At 39.2% G+C, this 25,034-nt stretch overlaps 1 protein-coding gene across 1 annotated transcript in view; it reads left to right on the top strand.

Moving 5' to 3' along the window:
• The window catches only part of MTA3 (metastasis associated 1 family member 3), a 146,401-nt gene that overhangs the window by 10,776 nt on the left and 110,591 nt on the right, over window positions 1-25,034 (top strand). Inside the window, exon 4 of the mRNA XM_075496308.1 lies at window positions 13,970-14,096. Within this exon, the coding sequence (XP_075352423.1) occupies window positions 13,970-14,096 (127 nt within the window). The remainder of the gene's footprint in view (window positions 1-13,969; window positions 14,097-25,034) is intronic.

Here is a 25,034-nt window from a genome sequence, read left to right as displayed (position 1 = left end):
CAAGGCCAAGTGCAAGGTCCTGCACTTGGGCCACAGCAACCCCATGCAACGCTACAGGCTTGGGGAAGAGTGGCTGGAAAGCTGCCTGGCAGAGAAGGACCTGGGGGTGTTGGTTGACAGCCGCCTGAATATGAGCCAGCAGTGTGCCCAGGCGGCCAAGAAGGCCAATGGCATCCTGGCTTGTATCAAAAATAGCGTGGCCAGCAGGAGTAGGGAAGTGATTGTGCCCCTGTACTCGGCACTGGTGAGGCCGCACCTCGAATACTGTGTTCAGTTTTGGGCCCCCCACTACAAGAGGGATATTGAGGTACTGGAGCGCGTACAGAGAAGGGCAACGAAGCTGGTGAAGGGTCTGGAGCAGAAGTCTGATGAGGAGCGGCTGAGGGAGCTGGGACTGTTTAGCCTGGAGAAAAGGAGGCTGAGGGGAGACCTCATCGCTCTCTACAACTACCTGAAAGGAGGTTGTAGAGAGGTGGGGGTCGGTCTCTTCTCCCAGGTAACAAGTGATAGGACAAGAGGAAATGGCCTCAAGTTGCGCCAGGGGAGGTTTAGACTGGATATTAGGAAATTTTTCTTCACCGAGAGGGTTATCAAGCATTGGAACAGACTGCCCAGGGAAGTGGTTGAGTCGCCATCCCTGGAGGTATTTAAAGGACGTTTGGATGAGGTACTTAGAGACATGGTGTAGTGGTGGTTTTTGGCAGTGTTAGGTTTATGGTTGGACTCGATGATCTTAAAGGTCTTTTCCAACCTATATGATTCTGTGATTCTGTGAAAGGGCTATTCCATACCATATGACGTCATGCTCAGTATATAAAGCTGGGGAAGCAGAAGGAAGGGGGGGACATTCGGAGTGATGGCGTTTGTCTTCCCAAGTAACCATTACGCGTGAGGGAGCCCTGCTTTCCTGGAGATGGCTGAACACCTGCCTGCCCATGGGAAGGAGTGAATGAATTCCTTGCTTCACTTTGCTTGCGCGCGCAGCTTTTGCGTTCCCTATTAAACTGTCCTTATCTCAACCCACGAGTGTTCTCACTTTTACTCTTCCGATTCTCTTCCCCATCCCACCGTGGGGGGAGTGAGTGAGCGGCTGCGTGGTGCTTAGTTGCCGTCTAGGGCTAAACCACGACACTCCACCTTCATAATTTAAAATGTTGAAATCATACCTTTTTTTTTCTTTTTTGTAGTCGTGGTGAATGCTTACATTGTTATGTCCTCCATCCAACTTCCAGGGAATAAATTAAGACACTGTATTTGCTCTACTGGTAGTGCTAGTAGAGATTGGCATCTATCCTACAGGAAAGGATGCTCAGAGGCAGAGAGTTCTTAGTTACTCTTTCAAGGGAATTGAAGTTTAGAGCGCCGCGTGTTTAGTGGGTGGTCCTTTGAATGAAAAGATCGCTATATTGCATTGGTCTTGTTACAAATAAAACAGAAGCAAAACCTTTTGGGTCTTATTTATGGTCACATGAGTGCAAAAAAAAAAAAAATCTTTGGAGTTCAAGAGTTCAATTAATTTGTCTCTCTTAACAGTGTTGTGTAAGTGGCTCTTCCATGGAATTTAGTGGCTTTTGGAAAGTTTTCTGTTAGGTTATGGTTCGTGTTTTAATTGCACTAGGTGAGAAGGCCTCTTGCTTGCTGTTAAGAAAACAGCTCTGTTGATATTACTCTGTAATGAAGGATACCATTTTTCTGGATGTTAGATAGGAGGGAAAGGACCTAAGGAGTGGAAGGCAGGGTTGGGAATGAAAGGCATGAGAATCTCTTGGAGCATTTATAGGGAAGAAGAAGGCTTGGCTGCTAGATATGCCCGAGGAGTGGGTGCGCAGACTTGTGTAACTGGTTCAGTGAGATATTACCTTCTTAATCTCAAGGCTTCTGTAAATACAAACTAGTGTTTGTTTGCAGCTTAGTGGTGTGTGTGTGTGTCCGTCCCCCCCTCCCCCCCCCCCCCCCCCCCCCGAGTAATGAAGAATTAGGACAAAATTATTTTTGACCTCACATATCTACCCTCTTTTCTTTGAGGAAAAGACAAGTCTTGCAGAAATCTGTGTCTGTGAGCAAGCCCTCAGAAAACTCTTGTGTTTGCTTTGAAGATGGTGGGGTGGACAGAGACGAAAACAAATATAGTAAGCCAGGAAAGTTTAGGAGAATGAGTTCCAATGGGTCTTTTGCTCAAGATGGGAATTTTACATGTAATACTTATTTACAGTCAATAGAGACACATAAACTAAGCACTAGCAAATTCAAGTATGTTATGTTGCTTCTGGGTATCCTGAAGTCTGCGATGTGGGTGAGACACACCCTAGGAGGACCATTTAAGGATGATACAGGTAACAAATTCTTTAATCAGTGGCAGAGTAGCTTTTATGCTAAGGTATTTTTATATTACTGTAACTATCACTTTCACTGAAAATGAGCTTGAAGTATAGGGGTTTTTTTGTGAGGAAGACATGACCTTTTTGATCTCCTGAGACAAGGGAACGTGCAGTTTTCCTTAATTTACCCAAGAGAATGCCTTCGGTTGTAATTTATTTGGAGACGGGGAAAAAATTCAGAACTTGCTGAAATAGAGCAAGCCTTGTCCAAAATTACACCCTTGTCGCCAAGGAGAAACTTGTCTCAAGGCTCCCAATTACCCTTTTCAAGGGCGCTTTGCGTAGTCTCATAAATTACGTGTTTTATTCATTTGATTTTTGTGCAAAAACTGCATACTTGTGAATTTTTTTCCCCCCTCAATGGTAAAAGCAATAAAGAACCAGTAATGAGGAGCTTTTTGCTTCTGACAATATCTGAGTCTTCTTTTTGTGAATGACATTTTAGAATTAGTAGTTAACTGTAGTGTGTATTGTCTCATTAACAAGTTTACTGTCAGCTCTAAGTATCTTGTGGAATTATTAACTGCCGTGGCCGTTCAGACTCTTCCTTTGGTGCAGAATGTCTTGTTAGGTTGTGAATGTTAATGATCTTCTCTTAATGGAGTGAGTGGATTTCCAACTAAGTTCATAATTTTAGGAGTTCTTAGCTCTGATGGAAAACGTGCCTAAACACATTTTTTTCACCAGAGTATATGTGATCTGCGTTTGGGTGTGTAGGATTTTGCACATATGAAAATACAGTCCACTCTATGCAGTTAGTTTGTATAACTGCATCTGAATTTTTGCATGAACTAGTAAACTAGCTAGTAGCTGCTAGCTTCATCTTTTGGCCTCTTAAGAATAGACTTACAATTTTGGGTAGCCATACTGAGATTTTTTTTTTTTTAATTAAAAAATCTTATTTTCTGAACACATAGCTAACTCAGCTGCTAACTTTTTCTTGCCTCCTTAAAGTTTGTTAGTTGTGCAGGCCAATGATCCTACACTGTGTTCCTGATGATCTCAAAAATACTGGTAACATTTAAATTGATATTATTGATCATAATTTTTTTGTCTCGTGAAGATAAGTAGGATATTTCATACCTCCTAGATTTCCATAATCTCAGACGGTTCTATTTTTTTTTTTTTTTCCTTGGCTGGTAATTCTAAGTGACTCCTCCCACTTTCTCCCCAGTGCACCCACACTGTACCAAAGCACCTGAGGCATAAATTTTAGTCTATAAAACCATTGCTAGGTTATCTCCATCTGTAAAGCTCCAATTAGAGATGCATTTTACATCTTCAAAGAGTTCTCTGATAGTCTTACTGAATCAGTAGTTTATATAATTTACAAATCTGAATGATGTAAACTCACTATTGATATAGAAAGACCTTTTTCCCATCATGCACTGGCAGTTAAATGTATGAATCAAGGATCAGGCCTGATGGTTTAAAGGCTTACCAGCAGTAATTCTTGAATGTCTGTATCATGCAGTGGAGTGAAGTCTGCAATAGTTATCCTTGGTAATACTCATGCATGCCTATAACTTCACACATAATGATAGAGACGGAGCTTATTAGCTTGGGCAAAGCACTGTGTGAGAATGAATGTGGTGTGTCCTACCCAAGCTGATTCATGCAATGCTGAGTATATATGGCGTGAGGTATTACGGAAAAGGTAGAAATAGCAGATAAGATTAATATGTAAAGTACTTCTGTGGTTAGTCTGTAAACTCTCCTTGTGTTAAATGTAGCCTGCACAAATAACAGGATATGGGCTCAAAGTTACCGTATATGTTGACATGCCCTGAACTACGTGGCGTATCAGAGTGGGTGGCTGGAATGGCTGTGCTATTTGGAGATGTGATTTGTCTGTTTGATCAATACTTTGTCTTTCCCCTCATCTACTGTTTGTAACCCTATCTGAGCAAGGGAAGATTTGTAGTGTGAACCTGGGTTTGAGTCTGATTTTGATGTGCTACACAAGTGCTTTTGCAAGGATCCTTGCAGAGAGATGTTTTGTACTAACATAAAATACATTACTCCCATGAGCAAAAGAAGTTTGAGTGGTAAAAAGTGCAATTTTTTTCAGTAAAAGCCTGTTCTATGTTTTCAAATTCCTAAAAGACTTTGGGGAGCAGTTCATTTTGACTGTCACCTATTGTCTGAATCCAAAACTTGTTTGCAGATTTATCACAGTACATAAAATGTCTTCTCTGTGCCGATTGCATAGTTGCTGGGCTATGTATAGAGCACTATATATGCATACATCCAGAGGTTACGTAAGCATGTGTGCGTTTTCTACTTGTACAACAGGTTAAGCACCTATCAAAACCCAGCACAACTAAATCAGCAGTCTTCCCATTTTTGATATGCCGAGTGATAGACTTAAATTTTCATCTGTCTGTTCTTGTTTCTGTGAAGGATTGTGACAGTGATATGCAACGCTGAAGAGAGTCATGTTTCAGTTTCCTGTGTTAAAAGTGCAGCCTTGTTTTGGCTTAAACCAGTGCAGAAATTGTTAGTGTTGGCAGGGTCAGTGACCTGTAACCTAGTCCTACAGGGTACTGTGGCCCTTTGCTATGTGACGGGTCCTTTAGGCCAGATCCTTTGACTGATGCTGCTGTCAGGAGTGAAATCCTGATACTATTTTTCTCAGTAGGGCCTCAAGGGGCCAAGGACTCAGTTGCCGAGTATCATACAAGAAAAAGGGCTTTGATATATGGACAGCTTTAATATTTATTTTTTGCCTTCAGAGGGTGACTAGGTTCATACACTTTCATAATGCTTTTCCCTTTTTTTTCTGTTTTTAATTTTTTTCTTAATAAAAGGAAAAAAATCCAGGATCAGAATACTGAACATTCAACATGTATGAAGTGAAAAAATTATGGGTTTTGCTATTTTACTTGATACTGTAACAAACGTGGTATTTGAATGTGTTGTCTACAAAACAAAGTACTGAGAGTAGAAGAAAAATTTCATTGGTTGACTTGACCTTTATTTCAATTTATTTAAAAAAAATAACAAAAATGGCATATGTATTAAAGATTTACAATGTGATGTTTACTCTTATGCTGTTTTGTTTGTTTGTTTTTTCCCCACTGGCATCAGAATTAATAAATTTAAAGGTTTTAATAATTTAAAGTGATACATATATTCATATCTCTTTATACTTTTCTCAGTTCATATGTAGATCCCATTAATCAGAATCTTAAGATCTCTCTACATGCATCAAGGAAGTAATACACTGTGGAAGATAAATCTCTAGCATAGCTGGAGATGGAAATAAATGAACTTTTAAGTCTTACACAGACCATCAGAGTGAATGAACTCCTCTTCCTGCCTGTCTCGTCAGGTCTATAAACAGAAAAGCTTTCTTACTGTGCAAGCATTGAGCAGACATTATCTTGGATAACATTCTTCTCATTTTAAAATCTGCATATTGAGTTTTAGTGTGTCTTGGTTAAGTTAACTCAAGAACAGGATATACAAATCCTTTTCTTTCTTTTTTTTCTACTACTTCTTTCCTCCCTGCAAAAAATCAAACAAAATTCAGCCCTTCTGGAAGGAGATACTGTGGAAGATAAATAATTTGTGTTTTATAAGCAGAATCATATGCCATTCTGAGTAGGGGTAGGAAAGTGTTTGTACAATCTGTGCCTTTTTGTGTCTGCCAGTAAATTTTGCAAAGCTGTTTACCTGCTATTGAGGATGTGAATTTTCTGTTAGAAAAGCAGTTTAGGTCTCTTTAGAAAAGCTCTGTAGTTATCATTGCCACACAGTGAAAGAAAATGCCAGTGTAAATCTTAAATGTGGACTCTGGGTTCTTACAGAAGACTTAAGAGATTTTTGGTGTTCTTAGTTCTCTACATGATTTTTTTTTTTTAATATTTACACTGCATTTTGTTAAGGACAGGCAACTATACAACTTGCTAACTAACTGGATCAGTCACACCTGTTGCCTATTCTAAAGGAAAGACCATCTTGTTTTAACAAGATATTATGAGGAGGAGGTCTGTATGGAAATAGTGAAAATCCAAGTGATGACAGAAGTTGTTAATAGCATCAGTCTCATGAAAATGGAAGATACAGATCTTCTGTTTCTCAAAATCAGGTCTAATAATTATTCATGCAGGTTACATGGCATTGTTGCAGATAGCTTTTGTATTTCTTGAGCCAGATGATAGATTTAAAAAATGATTTCTTGGGCAGTGTCAGATTCCCCATGTGCATTTTTGCTCTGTGGGTGGTCTGCCAGCCTGGATTTGAAGATAGGACTAAAATTTTCCACTTTCTTTCCCACCACAGCTCTAAACGTATTTACACTTTGGAAAAATTACTAATTGGCTTCAGATTCAGATGTTGAGCTTGATACCAGTAATTGGACATTGAAAATATTAATCATATTCCAAATAGCTGTGTCCATGGCACAATTTTGAGTCTGCTGCTTGCTGCTACTAATGAGCTGCTTAAAGAAACACTGCGCAGGACTGTTGCTGCACACATGCTGCAACAGGTTGCTACGGTTCATACAGGTGTACACATGACCAAACATGTTTTGAGCCCTGTAACAGGATATTTTCTCATTTGGAGGAGTTTGCATTTGAGTAAGTGAGACAGAAACCAGGTAAGGGGGAGAGAGGGGAAAAATCTAGTTTATCTTTATGATACAGGATTGCCAGCTCTTTCACCATTGCCTGCATGTCATGGTTTTCATGCTTCTGTGGGACCCTTCTGTTCAGTAGTGTTGTCATAAAGTAGTTTGCAGTGCTGAATAATAGGGTTAAAAAACTGGCGTGCTTACTCTGGCATTTATTCATGTTGCATTTAATTTATTAGGATATAGTTATTAATGTAGCACATCATGATTCATACTGCTTATGAAGGTAATCCTTCTCTGCCTTCCACCCACGAGCTCCTTGCTCTCAAAAATCCCCAAACCAGTTACCTAAAAAACCCACCCATCAAGTTTCGGAAGGTGGAGTTTTCTGCTAATGAAAACTGTGATAGTTTTAATTAAATTGGTATAGGCCTATGATAAACATGGGATAGTTACCCATTTGCTTATAACTGACTGTCATCCTGGGAATTGTTATTATTGTAACATGCTACTTGGAAGTACTAAAAAAAAAATCTTTTGCATTATTTTAGAAATAATTTTTATTATTGGAGGGTAGGTGTGGCATATTAGTTCTTAATGCTTGTGCAGTGTAATTATTTCTTTTTTTTTTTGTGACCGCCTTTAGAAAAATAATGATGAGGTAGTGTGGGAGGATTACCTGGATAATTGTGTAAGAAAACTGGATAACCCCTTAGAGGCCATGTGTATATCTGTGCTATCCAATAGGAATTACAGGGTACACCTGTTCCCTGTAAACACAACTGATCAGTATTTTTTTTTCTACCTGCAGAATTGCTAAGGTTTACATATTAGATAGTAATATGCTGTCTAAATGACTCATAATCCATGCAAATTGTGCTTTAGGTTTCTAATCCTATCTGACAGTAACAGCAAATATCAAATTTGATGTTATATATTCTAACAGCCATCTGAACATTGTACTAACAGACGTGGTGTAAGTAAAGCTAATTAATTCAGCTTTGGTAAACACTTTCTCAGTCAAATTGACAGTATAACTATGCATAGTCTAGCTCACAAAGTTGATTAAACTGCTTTACTACAGTACTAGGGGGTTAAATATCACAACTAAGTTAGTACAACACAACATGTGGCAAGAAGCATCACGCAGATGAGCACATTGGCCAACTGCTCACCTAGGAGAGCTCTTCATTCACGGTCTGAATAGAGTTGTTCAGATGGTTAGACGCAATGTTTATCTTTTGTACTCATTTTGGCAGTAAATCTATTTACTGCCTCTCCCCCAAAATCTATATTTATAATTCTTACTGCTGTAGCATCTAACTGCCAAATGTGCACTTGATGTTTTCGTCACAGCCAGCTAAGCTTAAGAGAGACTTACGCACAGCCGTCTTTCCTTTGATGTGTGTGGTAAACTTGCTGCTGTTCAGCATTCTCAGCTTGTTATCTGTAGGTTTTAAAATATGTTGGTGATACCTATGATGTATATAGGTTTTGGGCTGAGTATAGAAGAAAAAGTTACACAGGAAGGGGAAAAAGTTTACAAACTGTTCTGAAAGTAAGGCTTAGTGGCATTCTTTGAACTGCAATTTACACTGATCTAATATAATTTTAAAGGTATTTTAACAAACTTAGTGAAACTGCTGTAACTCCATAAATTGTGGTAGTGTTTTAAATCTCTCCATCTAAGCTTGTATAAGCTGGATGCAGCTAAGCTGAGATATGGTTTCAAAATTGGAAGCAATTAGGTTTAAGAGGTGTAGGAAGTTAATGCACCTCAGTTTTTGGTTACACTGCTGATTTAATTCGGCGTTGGTCTGTGTTGCTGTTGAGAGGAGTGGTCTTGGTTTTTCCCATCATGTTTTCCCAGTTTAACTCTCTTATTCCTGCTTTTTTTCTTTTGTGCCAGCACTAGCATTTTTGGTAGGCGCACCAGGCCAAGGAATTGGAATTGATCTGGGTTGAGAGACAACTAGGTGAATAAAAAACTAATTGCATGGTCTGAGTCAGAGGGTGGTGGTTAAGGGTTCATACTGTGTGTGGAGTCCCACAGGGATCTATATGGGGACCTGTCTTTATCAGTGACGGGAGCAGGCAATGTGGTGCGCTCCTGTCGTGTTCGCAGGTGACACCACACTGGGGAGGATGACCAGGTGATAGACTCGAGGGAAGGGCTGTAGTCAGGGATTCCTAGAAAGCAGGAGGAATGGCCTTGTCAAGAACCTGAAGATACTCATCAGGGACAAATGCCAAGTCTTGCACCTGGGAAGGAAAAGCCCCCGGCAGGGATACAGGCTGAGGACAGAAGGGCTTAGGGAGCAGCTCTGCGGGAATGGCCCTGGGGGTGCTGGCAGACAGCAACTCCCTGGCAAGGAAGTTGGCCAACAGCATCCTGGACTGTATCACCAGGTGCATAGCCAGTGTACGAGACAAGTGATTATTCGCCCTGATTATTCAGCACTTGTTGCATCACATCTAGGTACCGCATCCAGTTTTAGGGCCCTGATACAGGGAAGTTGCTGATAAATTGGAGCAAGTTCAGCAGAGGCCATCATGATGGACACTTGCCCTGCTAGGAGAGGCTGCAGGAATTGAGCCTGTTCACTTTGGAGAACAGGTGGACGCCCAGTGCCTGTAGGGAGGTTATAGAGAAGATGGAGTGGGACTCTTTACAGTGACTAAATTGAAACTGGAGTGATTCAGATTAGATATAAGGAAAAGCTTTTTTACCATGATGGGGTTGCTGGAGAGGTTACGTGGTCTCTGTCCTCGGAGGTTTTCAAGACCCAACTGAATAAAATGCTGAGTAACGTGGGCTGACCTCACAGCTGAGCCTACTTTGAGGAGGAGTTTGTACTAGAGACCTCCTGAGGCCCCTTCCAGCCTGAATTACTCTGTGTTTCCATGGTTCTGTGGTCCAGCCAACCCCTAGCTGAAAATAATACTGTCAGCGGTTTGGTGGCAGTAGAGGGAGAACTTTCTTCTTCCTTTTAAAACTGAAGATTTACTCCTCCTCCCCGAAGAGGAGCCTTCAGTGTGTAAACTAATCTCTCTTACTTTCTGTTGCAGTAGATGAGGGGAGCACGTGGTGGGTTATTTTAACTTAGTTAAGGAAGAGTAATATGTTAGAAGAATTTAACTTGTTTGCTAGCTGATGGTTAACTATAGAGTGAGTCACATTGAAACCTTTAAGTGTCTTTCAGGACTTCTTTTAGTCATTTTTAAACCATTTTATGTTAAATGGGTGTATTGTGTTTCTAGAGACTTGCCCTCAGTTTATTTTGATTTTTGTTGTAAAAACAAGCCGTTCTTCCTAGTGGCAAGCTTGAGTCGTCACATTACTTAACCATAAACAAAGACACTGTATACAAAGTTTAGGTGGCATGGACAGTTGTCTCTTCTCACGCTCTCTAACACCACCATTTTCTGACAGTGAGTCCCACAAATTAAATGGAAGAGGGAAAAAAAAAGTTCATCACGTTTTTAAAAGTGGTGGTGCATATGTAAAATGAGTGAGCATTACAGTTTCTTCCCAGTGTCCATTGCTTGAGTCAGTTAAGTCTTATTTACATCAGAGGGAAAAAGGGAAAGGGTAAGTCTGCAGCACTGCCGCTGAAAGTATCACCAGATCACTCCGGTTTTCAGGATCAAAGTAAGTATTTACAATTGCTGATTAGAAAGCCCATGTATAATAAATAGACCTAAAGCTTTAAAAGCTTACTGGAGATGCCTGCTTTTGCTCTCCAGGATTTTTCCTTTAAATAATGGAATATTTCTTGTAAACCAGAAAAAGTACTACAAAACAGCATTATCTTAAACTTCACCCAAGGCCTAAAGGGGATTGTGTCATTTTCAAAAACGGATTGTATTCATCTTTGTAGTCATACCTAAGACTTTCAAAATATTTTTAAGCTGAACAATTTTAAATTTAATTTTGTTTTCTCTCTAATCTTGGAACAATGAGGCCTGTATATGTCATCACCATATTGCTCCATTAAAATATTTGTTCACTGTGAGCCATTACTTTATTTCTCTTCCTGAGTACTGAAAATGTGCTTAGCTTAGTGCTACTTTATGATTTCCTATAGGTACCTTCCATTTCACTCCTTTTGACAGGAATAATCTCTCCTTGGATGGCAAATTAAATTTCACCTGGGCTGCAAATCTGAGTCAAAAAGGTGAAGAGATCTCTAAAAGTACTGGAAGTTCTTCACCGCTTTTCTTCTAATAGGTGTTAAGGCCTGATCTGTGCAAAAACCTGGTTCAAAAGCAGCTATCTAAAGGTTTGTTCAGATGCAGAATTCTTTGTATTTGCCATGAAGCAAATTTAGTTTTCTCACTTCTTTATGCTCTACAGTGTTTCCTTCCCTGGTACAGGTTTGTGTTACTGCTGGGGCAAACTATTACTTGTTTTACTAAATGGTAATCCTACTGTTAGCATTGTTTTTATATTACATTGCTGAAGAAGAAAATTGTAAAATTATCCTGGTGATAAATTGTATTGTGTTAAGAGTGGAACTGTTCTGGGTCTGGCCATGGTTTGTTCTATTTACTGAGCTTGTCAGATCATCATGAGTAAAACACAGATATTTTATTTCTAAAAATACAACAGAAAAAGTTATGTTGTTTCACGTTTAGGTTTGGAGTGTTTTAAAAGATGTGTGTAAGAGACATTTAATTTCAGCTTCAGGCTCTTGGATCAACACTTTCTTGGCTTATGTAAGATTAGTACAGTAAATATATGATTAAAGTTTTTGTGTTTTTTAAAATTATTTTTTAATTTAAATTCTTACTCTGAGGGAGCTATTAAGATACTAGAGTATAGATGCTAAAGCCATTTTAAACTCTGGAATATGATCTCTGGCTCCCTGCAGTCATTTTCAAATGGCAAATAGTCTCCTGTGTTTTGTGCCATATCTGCAGTCAGATGTTTTGGGTATGTCAATCTAAAATGGCCTCAGACAGCTGTGTTTGGATGCCTAAATTGCTTTCTAACAGGCTGCTTTTTGTCAGCTGTTTTCAGATGGTTGTAACACAAGATTACCTTGCTTTGATATTTTTCAGGAAGGAGAGAGGAAATAAATAGTCAACGGAGAACTTTGGATATGTAGAATACTACAAGCAGTACATTTATTTAAAAAAAAAAAAACCAAACCAAAACCAATAAAGCAACCACTGGCGTGTCTTGCTATTTTAAGAAGAAATATTAATGCTCGAACTTTGAAATACAAATGTAGCTTGTAATGCTCGCTTACTGTAATAAACAGTCATAGCTATTAATTACTTGAAACATAAACCTTTTAACATTAACTTATATTTTTTTCTTTAATTACTTGCTTAATTTAAAAAATTATTTGCCTTTGCACAGATTTTTTTAAGCTTTATTTATTGTTAGTATTATAGATGCTAGAATAATTCTGAACTGAGTTGTGGTCTGACTTGAACCTGTACATGTGTCAAGTGAGGCTGTGGGGTGTCAGGTGAGACTGGGGGGGTGGTCTTGTTTTCATTTTTGTTTTTCTTAGTCTGTCTCTCCACAAAACATGCCAAAACGAGGAAGGTGACTGGGGGGTCTACAGCAAGATAGACTTAAAGTGTATGGAATTGGGTTTGAAGAAGTTGGTTATATCAGAGTGTATTGTTTTATCATTTTTGTGGAAAGAACTATTAGAAGTGGAATGAGCTACATACCGGCATGATTAAAAAAAATAGTAAAGTGTTGCATTTGGAGAGAACTGTGGTTGCCATGAAGATACAGGCAGGCTTAATTTTGAGATAGTCTGTCTGTAGGTTGTTTGTAACAATGGTTATTGTTGGAAGAGCGGATGAGGTGATCTGTTGTAGGTAGTGATGTGAAATGCTATCTAATGCTGAAGTTTTGTTTTTTAATTTCTGACATACTTGATAAAGTACACTTGGGTTTTGGAGCTGATGGATAATTTAGCAGGTAGAAAATTGCCAAATCTTAGAGAAGTTATTAAAGTGCCTGTGTTTTTGCATACAGTATTCACAGAGACTTTTTGTCCTTTCTGGGAAGCTAGAGGAAGTATAGATTCAAGTTCCACATGTCCCAAGAATCCACTAGGAAGACACATTTCGGCCATGAAGATCCCAGGGTAGCCATTTTCGAGAGCCTGTCATCTTATGACATGTTAGCAGCCACTGTGAACATTGCTTTTTAACTCTGTATGTGACACTTCCTAGTATCTGCTTTTATTTCTTCCTTGATGTTCCCAGTTTACAGTTGGTTTAAATCATTAAAAGGGGATGATTTCCTTGGTTTTCTCATATACGAGGTAATACTAGAGAATTTCAGATTAGAGTAACTATATAAGATGGTTTTAAACTGAAAAAATCCTTCAAAAAGAACTCTATAATTTACAATTTGCTGTTATAGATGCTGTCTTCTAGATTAAATAGTGCTGTCTTGCTTAAAATAGAAATAATTTTAAATCTTATTTAAATATGAAAATAAACTGTATTTGTTGTATCTAATAAGGTTAACATAATGGAAGGCAGTAGGTTTTTTCAGTTTTCTTAGACTGTGATTTGGCAGTCTTAGTCTGCAATTGTGTTTTAGTAAATTTGTGTTCATAGAAAGTATGCTTTTCCCCAGGACTTTAAAAGTTCTATTAATACCAATATCAGCAACAGAAAATCTAAACCAGAACTGGTCAGCAAGCAAGAGGCATCCTCAGAGGAAAAACAGATGAAAGAAGATGAAAAAAGAATGAGTAATGTTGTCAGGATTGTTCTTACAGCTGTGTGAAAGACATCAACGCGTAGTACAGTAGGAGAGGAGCATATTTTTTTTAAAGAGTTTAAGTAGAAGGTATAGAATTCAAAATACTTAATATTCTGTCAAGTTACATAAACTGTAGTCTTGTTAAATTCATCTTTTCTTTGAAATACTAAGGGAGGTTGCTAAGGGGTGGGGGGGATGTCAAGTGAAATGGCTACAATGGTGTTATGCAACAGAGTTAATTTCGACCTACGCTCTGCTTCTCTGCAGAAGAAGTTGAAGAAGAGTCTGAAACTACAATTGAGGTTGACTTGACTGATAAACAGAAACATCAGTTGAAGCACAGAGAACTCTTCCTTTCTCGCCAGTATGAGTCCCTTCCAGCTACACATATCAGGTAAGAAAAAGTAAAATAATCATTTATCTGTGTATTCTGTTGAGGTGGATTGCCTGCCAGTAGCCTACCTGCTTCAACACTTCAGCCTTTATCTTGCAAAAGGATGTGATAGATCACAGCTGAGTTGTGCAGGTTGTTCCATGAACTGCTTTGGAACCGCCTTTGGATTTTCCTTCTGTTGCTTCATGTCTGAGCCTTGGAAGGGACAAGAGTCTGAGAGCTCTGGCTTGCCAATTAGAGCATCGGTTGATAATGTGGTATAAAGTCAGTCTGTTCCTACTGTGGAAGAGTTGTTTTATTAATTTTTTTTCTGCTGGCCAGAGGAACTTTGACCATTTCGTATGCCCAGGGATACCACAGAGGGAGTTGGAATGGAAACAGTGACTCGGTGGTCAGATCTGTAATTTAGGGCTGCACACATTTAAAAATAAAATTACCCCAACTTACTTCAGTAAATGTGAAGAAGAAGTCATGATTGAGTTTGGCTAAATGTTGCAAAAGCATTTCAAGTATTATTTTAAATTAAATAGCCCTAATGCTAATGTAGGCAGAGGCTTGCTAAAGCTCAAAAAGGGTTTGTTGATTTCTTTCTGTAAATGATGTAAGTGCTCATGTCATCTCCTGTTTAGCAGCAAATTCTTTTTAGGTGGTGGGGGGAATGATGTACCTAGAACTGGAAAAGAAAGAGCACAGTGTAGGGGGGAGTGTAGTAAGTATAAAACAAGGGCTCTTGCATTGCATTCTGAAGGAATTTTCGTTTTCTCATTGCATCCAGTTCCCCTCAGCCATTTAAGACCATAAATGACTAGAAGCTACCAAAAAAAAAGTGTGTGCTCCAATAAGAGAAACACTTCGTATATGCATATGTATTTTCTCTTTCATTGGCAAATGTGTGGCTTATCTTTCTCGCTGCCAACATAGAAACTGGAAGTTGGAAATTTTTGTATTAATTTCCTGTGCTTGATTCAGCTACTTGTTCTCTGACTGTGAGAAAGTCATTTAACTGTCAAATCTCTGCTTCTCCAACTATAGCATAGAGATAATAATGCTGTGCAGTTTCTTTTACTTAGGCATTTAAATATCGAAATAAGGTATTCTCTTCGTAGAGAGAAGATTACATAGAAGTATTGTAAATGTTTTCTCACCTCACAACTCAGGGAGCAAATACAATAGAGGTTCTCCAGTACACACTTCACAAAGAAGCCAGAAAAACACATGAATTTGTGCTACATGCAGCACTGTGCAGCAGGCAAATGCAGAGTGATGACTTGCATCTACTTTTCAGAACAGATGAATGCTGTAGGGCTATGTTGTCACGTGTTACTAAGACCTTTACCAGATGAATTCTGGAACAAGCTTTATGTAGTCTAATGATGTTTTAACAATCTTAACTCTATTTTAAAAAGAAGCAAGAAGGAAAATACACTGCAAAATATTCCTTATTCAGCTTTTTAACTTATTAGTGTTCAGATTCTGTGATTCTCAGTAGTTTTCATAACTCTTATTAATTAGCTTTTCCTGTAAAAGAGCTTAGAAATGTTGTGAAGGTGGTACTCCAATTTTCTCCCATCAGTACTCCAGAATATTCAAGGATGGAGATTCCACAGCCTCTTTGAGTGTCTGTGTCAGTGTTTGACCACCGTCATGGTGAAAATTTTTTTCCCATCATCTAATTGGGATTTCCCTTGTTGAAACTTACTGTCCACTGCCTCTTGTCCTATCACTGTGCTTCTCTGAAGGGACCCTGGCTCTGTCTTATTTATATATCTTTTCATTAAGTAATTGAAGACAGCTGTAGGATTTCTCCCTTTAGTTGTCATGCCTTAAGAGTGAACAAATCCAGTCTAGTATCAGCTGCAGACTTGCTGAAAGTGTATTCAGTTAACTTGTTCAGGTTGTTAATACTGTTGGCTCCAGCCTCAGCACTGGGGGGATGCCCCCAGTAACCAGCTGCCAGCTGGACTTTGTACCACTCACTGGTGGACTTCGTACCACTTTTCAGCTTCGTGGTCCAGGTAGGTTTTTTCTAACATTATTGCCTACTTACCTAGTCCATATGTTACCAACCTGGTTAAAGGACACCATGGGACACGCTGCAGGCCTCGCTAAAGTCAGGGTAGATGACATTCACTGCTGTCAACTGGTCTACTAAGTAGCCAGTCATCTCCATATAGAAAGCTAGCAGGTACTCATGCAGTAAAAGTCTGAGTAGCTCTGTTCTGTGGGCTTCTGCTCTCACCCCCTGCAGTTTTAGCCCCTAGGTAGGAACAGTTGGATTTACAGGAGGAAATAAATGGTATCATGGAATGTGTAGTGGAGAATGGAGATAAATTGTCTCAAGAGTAATAACGCAAAAGCTCAGTCCCTTTGGAAGGAAGAGGAGAAAGCTAAAAGTGATTTTAAGAGAATGGAAGAGGCTGAACCATCTATAGTTGCTTTTGGCAGGTACAGATCTTGAACTTTTACTGACATCTTCAGCCAAGAAAAGAAACTGAGTTTGGTTGCCTTTCTGCTTGTAATTTAAGGGAATAAAATAATTTTACTTGTGTGGTATGTTTCTATTTAATTTTTACTCAATATACTTTTACTGCTTTTGTTTCATCTTTCTTCTTTTCTTCCCTTTACTCTTTTTATGTTTTTTAAACTGAATGGCAGAGAAAATTACCCCCCCCCCCCCCCCCCCCCAAGAAAAAAACCTATGACTGAGATTACTTTTATTCTAATTTGTAATTACAAGTACAGTAATGTCTCATTTATACACCTGGTGCCAGTACTTTATAGTTGAGATGCCTTGCAGTTATTTTAGCAGGCTGGATTTCTTTGATGTGCAGGTCTAATTCTGAAGGTCTTTGGTCTGTAATGTTGAGTTTTGAATAATTCTGATGTAATTTGTTTGCTTTTGAATTGCTGAAATAGAGTTTCATTCCTTATTCTCATACTTTTTATTTTGTTATAGACATTATATATAACTCTCTTGAGATATAATTTGTTATGTTATAAATATTGGGAGTTTTTAGACTTCCTCTTGTTTCCCCTTTACATCAGGTGTCACTATGCCATTTTAGTAGCTGTAGGAAATGGTATAAGTTTTGGCACCAAAAAAAAGCCAGATTTAGAAAAGAATTAGAAGCGGGTAGTGTAGTAGTAATGAAACATGGCAACGTTGCCTTGTGGACCCGGTGTTCCTGTGGTGGAATGTATTTAAGAAGGTATAATTGCCTAGCTCAGTGCAGCACCATTCTGGAGTGATGGCATGTGGTACAGTAGAAGCTGATGTACTAGTTTGGGTCTCAAAGACAAAGCTTGTTGCCTTAGTGCCTACTTGTCAGGTTACAAGTGAAACTATTCCCTCCCCTATCCGCTCAAATGTGTAAGGTTGGCAGCACCCCTCCAGTGAATTATCTTCTTCCTTCCTAATCCCTGCATGTTACAGATGCAGTTTTGCCAGGCACCATAATCCCCAGACGTCCTTGTAACAGAGTTAAACTGCCAGCCAGACTCACTGAACGCTCTTCTTCATTAACGTCACACAGTAAATGCACCCAGAATTCATGCAGATGGCTCCTGTAAGCAATGCCAGTCCCAGAGAGGGGCTGAGTTGAGCGGAAGTGCTGTGTACTTTAACCTGGGTTTTCAGAGATTTGAGCATTACCAAATACAGCATTTTGGAAAGGCATGAGAAGGCACAAGGGAAAAAAATATTGGAAGTTGTCATAAAGGTGGAATTGTTTGCCAGTGTTGTAAAATTCACCATAAAACTTACCACGTGGTGAAATGGGTCCCTTGTATAAAAATCTGCAAATGGTTATCTTGTTGGAGAGATGCACTGAGTTGTCTGACTTGGGCTTTAACTTTATTTTTCATTCTTAAGGTCTCAAGAGTTAGTAGGTGAGAAACACATTTAGATTGCTGTAAAACATTGCATTAACTTTTAAGATAATTTGTAATTGCTTTTAAATTTAATACTTCATATGAGTTATGTAGAAGAATTCATTTATCCATCAGGGTTCATCTTGCCATTTCATTATCTTTGCTTAGTTTTTGTTTGCTAATAACTGTGTTTCAGTCTCAGGGTTGTAGTTTTTTGTGTATTATTATTATTAAGTGTTTAGAAAGTAGACATAAGGCAAGCATTCTCAGATGTCATAATAAAATCAGGTGTGAATCTTTTGGGCTGCTCTATACTGCAGTAACATACATGCCCTTTTAAAAAAAATATGAACACATTTATGCAAAGTAAAAAGGGGCTTGTATACAGGCTATTTGACTAAAGTCAAAACAGCCTGAGAAAAATTTCAGTGGTGGCCATTTGTGAAGGGGAAAGAGGATTTTGAAAATATAATATATATTTGGTTGCTCTCATGTTGGTAATTTCGTTGGTTGATAACAGTTGTGTGGGTTTTTGTTAGGGTTAAAGAATACAGTACTACTTTGTCAAAATTCTTTCTTTGTTACAGTAGGGTGACAAATACTTACCTTGAGTAAATAAAAATGAAATTTGCTAAATTACTTCTGTTCAACAGTCTTTCTGGTAAGTTAGAGTTTGAATACGAGTTCTTAAGAATCCTTCCCTGGGGCCAAAGAATAGTGGTTATGGGATTGTCATGACCTCTTTAGTTGCTCTTTTACCTGATTCAGACCACACAATTTTGTGCAGTGACTGTTGACATGAGCCCAACTGTTTGTGCTTGAATTAAATTGTATATTTCAGTGGTACATCCATGCTTCGTTGAAAAATTTCGAAGTGATGGTAATTTGCCATATTCTTTGTAGTTTTATCAGTTGCTAATTATGTGTATTTGTACCACTCTACTTTTTTTTTTATAAGTGCAGGGATCGTGGTCACATAGTATTTTTTTTTTTATATTTTTTTTTTTCTCCTGGAGCCTGTGTTTTCACTGAGTACTTTTTGCTTTTCTTGGACACAGTTTCAAGATACTGAAATTCTTGCTGAGCTTGATTTCTGGACTCAACATGGCTGTGTACGATACCTGTGCATTATGTGCATGTTTGTCATTATGGAGATTATTCAAATAACTGTAATAAATCTACACCCTAATCTTTAATGGGGAGTATTTATTTAATGTGTCATTGTATGAACGAAGTGTTTATTGTATTTCTTAGAGGATTACATTTGTTGCTTGGCATAAGCAGCAAATTCAAGCTTTTTATATGCCTATAGCCTTAATTCAGAAAAACTTTCTGAACTCTGATTCTGAAATCTGCAATTCTTTCTAATTTATCAATCCTTCTCATACATACACTTTATTTAAAAAAAAAAAAAAAAAAAAGCCCAAACCCAAAACTATCTTAAGATGCTCTTGGCTTGGTTTATTCCATTCCCACACAGAAAGGTCTTCATGAGCCTTTTAAAGATTGTGATTGCATAAGATCATTTTATTAAAAGCTGATTAATATGATTGGAGAGAAGGTGAATATTTTTGCAGAATGCCGGTGCATGTGTGACATTAAAGGGCTTCCAAATAGTCTGATCGTGAGAAGAGTTCTTTAATTTTTATCAAGAAATTTGGAGTCTGTGCATATTTTCACATGTAAGCATACAAAAAAGTGTACTTAAGCTTCTAAGAATCTTGGTTTCCCTCAGTTCTGAAATTGTTCCCTGTATTAGTTTAATACATTTTTACTCTCTTTTTTCCCCTATAACTTTTGACATAATTCTGATCAGTAATGCAGTTCAGAACACAGTGTCTTACTTTTTTAGAGTTTGGCGGTTTTTGGTTTTGTTTGTTTGGTGGTTTTGGGGGTTTTTTGTTTTGTTTTGTTTGGGGGTTTTTGTTGTTGTTAAATTATCCCCTAGCTCCTGGGTAGACTAAAGCAACTTTGGTTGGTACCACTTTGTAGACCTATCAGGAAAAGTAGCATAAGTATGTGCAGTTTATAAAAACATGTAGTGCTTACAAACTGCCTATAAGAGTGTGATGCTTTTTAGATGCTTAATAAATGACTCAGTTTTATCATATGGCTTTCTTCATGCTGTGCTTTCTTCTTCATGATCTCATCAGGACTCACTAATATTGCTACTTCAAACAACTAAGGTGTAGAGAAAGACTTTTTTCTGAATGTGGGATTCCTTCATTTAAAACGCACCCAATGATCTGAAGCTCAAGACAGATAGGGCAGGTCATTTTATAGAAGAAATGTTGTGACTTGAGAAGAAATGTTCTCTGGGTACCCAGCCCCCTGAGTTGGAAGATAGGGACGGGGACCAGAATGGAGCCCCCATAATCCAGGGGGAAATGGTTAGCGACCTGCTGCACCACTTAGACACTCACAAGTCTATGGGGCCTGACGAGATCCACCCCGAGAGTACTGAAGGAACTGGCAGAAGTGCTCACCAAGCCCCTTACCATCATTTACCAGCAGTCCTGACTAACTGGGGAGGTCCCAGTTGACATGTGATTAGCGAATGTGATGCCCATCTTCAAGAAGGGCCGGAAGGAGGACCCAGGGAACTACAGGCCTGTCAGCCTGACCTCGGTACTGGGGAAGCTGATGGAGCAGATCATCCTGAGTGCCATCGCACGGCATATAGAGGACAACCAAGGGATCAAGCCCAGCCAGCATGGGTTCAGGAAAGGCAGGTCCTGCTTGACCAACCTGATCTCCTTCTATGACAAGGTGACCCACCTAGTGGATGAGGGAAAGGCTGTGGATGTTGTCTACCTAGACTTCAGTAAAGCCTTTGACACGGTTTCCCACAGCATTCTCCTGGAGAAACTGGCTGCTCATGGCTTGGACGGGTGTACTCTTCGCTGGGTAAAGAACTGGCTGGATGGCCGGGCCCAAAGAGTGGCGGTGAATGGAGTTTACTCCAGTTGGCGGCCGGTCACAAGCGGTGTTCCCCAGGGCTCTGTGCTGGGGCCAGTTCCGTTTAACGTCTTTATCAATGATCTGGATGAAGGGATTGAGTGCACCCTCAGTAAGTTTGCAGATGACACCAAGTTGTGTGGGAGTGTTGATCTGCTTGAGGGGAGGAAGGCTCTACAGAGGGACCTGGACAGGCTGGATCGATGGGACGAGGTCAGTTGTATGGGGTTCAACAAGGCCAAGTGCAAGGTCCTGCACTTGGGCCACAGCAACCCCATGCAACGCGACAGGCTTGGGGCAGAGTGGCTGGAAAGCTGCCAGGCAGAAAAGGACCTGGGGGTGTTGGTTGACAGCCGCCTGAATATGAGCCAGCAGTGTGCCCAGGCGGCCAAGAAAGCCAATGGCATCCTGGCTTGTATCAAAAATAGCGTGGCCAGCAGGAGTAGGGAAGTGATTGTGCCCCTGTACTCGGCACTGGTGAGGCCGCACCTCGAATACTGTGTTCAGTTTTGGGCCCCCCACTACAAGAGAGACATGGAGGTGCTGGAGCGTGTCCAGAGAAGGGCAATGAAGCTGGTGAAGGGTCTGGAGCACAAGTCTGATGAGGAGCGGCTGAGGGAACTGGGGTTGTTTAGCCTGGAGAAAAGGAGGCTGAGGGGAGACCTTATCGCTCTCTACAACTACCTGAAAGGAGGTTGTAGAGCGGTGGGGGTCGGTCTCTTCTCCCAGGTAACAAGTGACAGGATGAGAGGAAATGGCCTCAAGTTGCGCCAGGGGAGGTTTAGACTGGATATTAGGAAATGTTACTTCACTGAAAGGGTTCTCAAGCATTGGAAGAGGCTGCCCAGGGAAGTGGTTGAGTCGCCATCCCTGGAGGTATTTAAAAGACGTTTGGATGAGGTGCTTAGGGACATGGTATAGTGGTGGTCTTGGTAGTGTTAGGTTTGTGGTTGGACTCGATCTTAAAGGTCTTTTCCAACCTATACGACTCTGTGATTCTGTGACTTTTTAAGGCATGGCACCTTAGGATTTAGTGGTATTACCTCAGGATTTCTGGGTTTGGCATTCTTGGCAAATTGGAGGTTTCTGGCATACGGGGGGGGTGTGTGTGTATGCATTTATATACTTTATATATATGTGTGTGTGTATATATATATATGAGATACAAATTTTAGCTAATTTTTAAAAGCTTACTTTGAGCCTTATAAGCCTGATTTATTTTCTGGCATAAATCAGACTGGATAAGGAGTGAATCTACTTTGCATAGGCGTGTGCTTACCTGATGATTTGGATTGTTAAGAAAGGAATTCTTCCTTTCTGGATTGAGTTCATTTAGAGCAAAGGGACTTTCAAAGCATGTCTGATTTTTTTTTTTTTTTTTCTTTTTTTCTTTTCCAATAGAACTCGGAGAATTCTTACACAAATTAAGATGAAAATTCAGTCTAGGCCAGAATCTTGTTTTCAGCTGTGGTTAATAGCCAGTACTACTAACAGTATTAGAAAAAGTGTATTTATCAGTGGAAAGTTGTCACTTAAGTATCTGGAAATCAGTGCATATTTCCCTGTAGTGACCTAATTACAAAGTAGGAGTCTTTCCTATGGTGCAAAACTTTAAGTTCAGTTGCATGGAGTGATGTGTGTTGCTTCTGAGCTGGGCAACCTTGTAATGTCACACTGAAAAAATCATTCCTAAGCAGCCTCCTGTGTTTTTGTTCAATACATGTGCATTGCTGCTGCTGTGCTAAAAGGTAACAATTATTTTACTTTTTAGCATGAATTAATCCCTAGAGGAAAAATATCAATTATTTGAGTTTCCTACAATAGTTTATAGAAAGTATGTATAGGGTTATGCTTATTTTGAGATATCAAAACATGTAGTTTTACTGTGCCCAGACCAGGAAAACATTTACCTCTCTCTGTGGCACTCAGTGCATTGTTCTTTCTACTCAGTGTTTTCTTGCAGATCCTTCTCAGAACGCAAGATTCAGTCAGTAATGTAAACTGGAGCAATAGTAGTGTAAAGCCAGTTTTAAGTGATAATGTGTTAAAGCTTGTTTCAGATGTGTGCATTTTCATAGATCCATACATTTACCTCTTACCATTTTCTACAACTATTAAGGTAAGACTTTCTGGTAGAGTTGTTGAATGCTTTGGCTCTTCAGCTAACAATGTAGTAGTTTAAACATATAAACTGCGTAAATTGTTACTGGATGCAAAGTCTCCTTTAATTTTGTCTTTTGTAAATTTGTTTCACAGTGGGAATGCTTTGTCCTGTTTAGATTGTGACTAGACAACAGTGGTGAGACCTATATAAAAGTTGGAACCTTAAGAATATGCAAAAAAATTTTGAGCATTATCTACAAATTGCTTTTACATCCATGTCAGTTGTGCATGATTGCTCCAAGAGACTGCCTTTAAATCTTACCAATTTGGAGTGCTCAAAATCAGCACTCCAGCTCTAATTAAGATTAAAATTCTGAATTTTTTGACTAAAAGCCACATGCAGCATAAAAAGCCTGGGCCATCCATATGATCTATGCATGTGTTTGTGTGCCAGGCATTTACTGGTTCATTTAGATGTACATAAATCAGTTTGCTGTGCATTCTGTTTTTAGTTTTATTTGATCAAGAGTGTGTTAATCAGGTAATACCAAGTTTATTGGTCTATCTCTTGGCCACAGATACACAATCTTGTACTGTTTGGGAGGTTGGTATCCTTTTGTTGGAGACACAGATCCCAGTAGTATTCACCTATCAAATGTGTTTTGTTTGGTTGGATTTTCTGCTCATGTTTGAATCAGCTCTGTAAATGAGCAGAGTTAAACTCAGGCCAATTAAGTGTGAAGCAATACAGTGCAGATCTTTCTTCTGTCAACTCTAGATATTGATTGAGTATTTTAGAATTCAAACTCTAGTTAGGGGTCTGTTGCAGATTTAAATCACTATGATGATGCTTTTATTTTCTTGGTTTTAGTGTTGTGCAATAGCTTGCTCTCCAGCTGTAAGTATCTTTGCAATCTGGAGAACTTGAAATTTGCTATGAAGACTGGTACATGTCTGTCAGCATCATTCTGTGCCCCTTAAACTACACTTAAAAGTAAAAGACACAAGAACTCTTAGTATTGGCTTCCCGTAACTGGGGAATCAATTTCATACAATTAGCAAAAGCGCTTTGGACTCTGCAGTTCCTAGTCTGTGGTTTGGTGATCATCATTGCAATTTAGACTGCTTGTAAGGGATCAAGACTTGGCTCAAAGTGGTTGTTCGATTGGAAATCTTCAAAACACTTTCCCATTTAAGTCAGTTCAGGAAAAACCTTTTTTATTTAAGGTAGCTCTCTCCTCCTCTACTCCTTTTCTTCCCCTTCTTTCCCTTTGTGCCAAATATGGGAAAGGTTACTGGTGAGTTCTACTCCTGCACAAAACCTTTCTACCCCCTCTACCACCTTCTTTTTAGTTTAATCTCTGGTTGTCATTGAAGTAACAGCATATGTTAAAATCAAATCAGATTTTCCTCACGAGCATAATATTTCCTAATAGTCTCTCCTGTTATTTTACTCTCAGACTGTCTAGCTAGTGACTCACACTTCTGTGTTCCAAATCTCTACTGAGAGACCAACATTTCTTGATGAAGATCAGCAAGAGACAATTGGTATATCTGTACAAATTACCCAACATCATCCTGTCATATTCAGGAGGGCAATTAATAATTGTTAATAGCAGAATTTCAGAGCTTGTGGGGTCATGCCTGAATATTGTATTTTCTTTGTTCAACTTGATATGCATTGGTCATCCAGATAGAAGTTTTATTGACTTGATGGGAACCCAGAGCAGCGAGTTCTGAGAGTTCTTACACTGCATCAATCTCACCCAGACTGCGACTACATTACAATAGGAAACTTAGATGGCATGATACCATACCCGTGAGGTTGCCTTTTCCACCCCTGTGGTTTGTCCTGGTTAATAGGCACTGCTATGTTTCTAATTTCTTTCTGTAATTTTTGTTTGCATACCTCCTGTCCCAAGAAGTCCTTATTAAAATAAGATTTATATCTCATGGGCTGTCTTACTCATCTGGTGAAAACATGAAGGAATAGCAGAACAGGAATTG

This window comes from Mycteria americana, chromosome 3 (genome assembly GCF_035582795.1).
Source record: "Mycteria americana isolate JAX WOST 10 ecotype Jacksonville Zoo and Gardens chromosome 3, USCA_MyAme_1.0, whole genome shotgun sequence".
NCBI classification, from domain to species: domain Eukaryota; kingdom Metazoa; phylum Chordata; class Aves; order Ciconiiformes; family Ciconiidae; genus Mycteria; species Mycteria americana.
The sequence above is the reverse complement of the archived record's forward strand: the minus strand, read 5'-3'. Positions and strand labels throughout refer to the sequence as shown.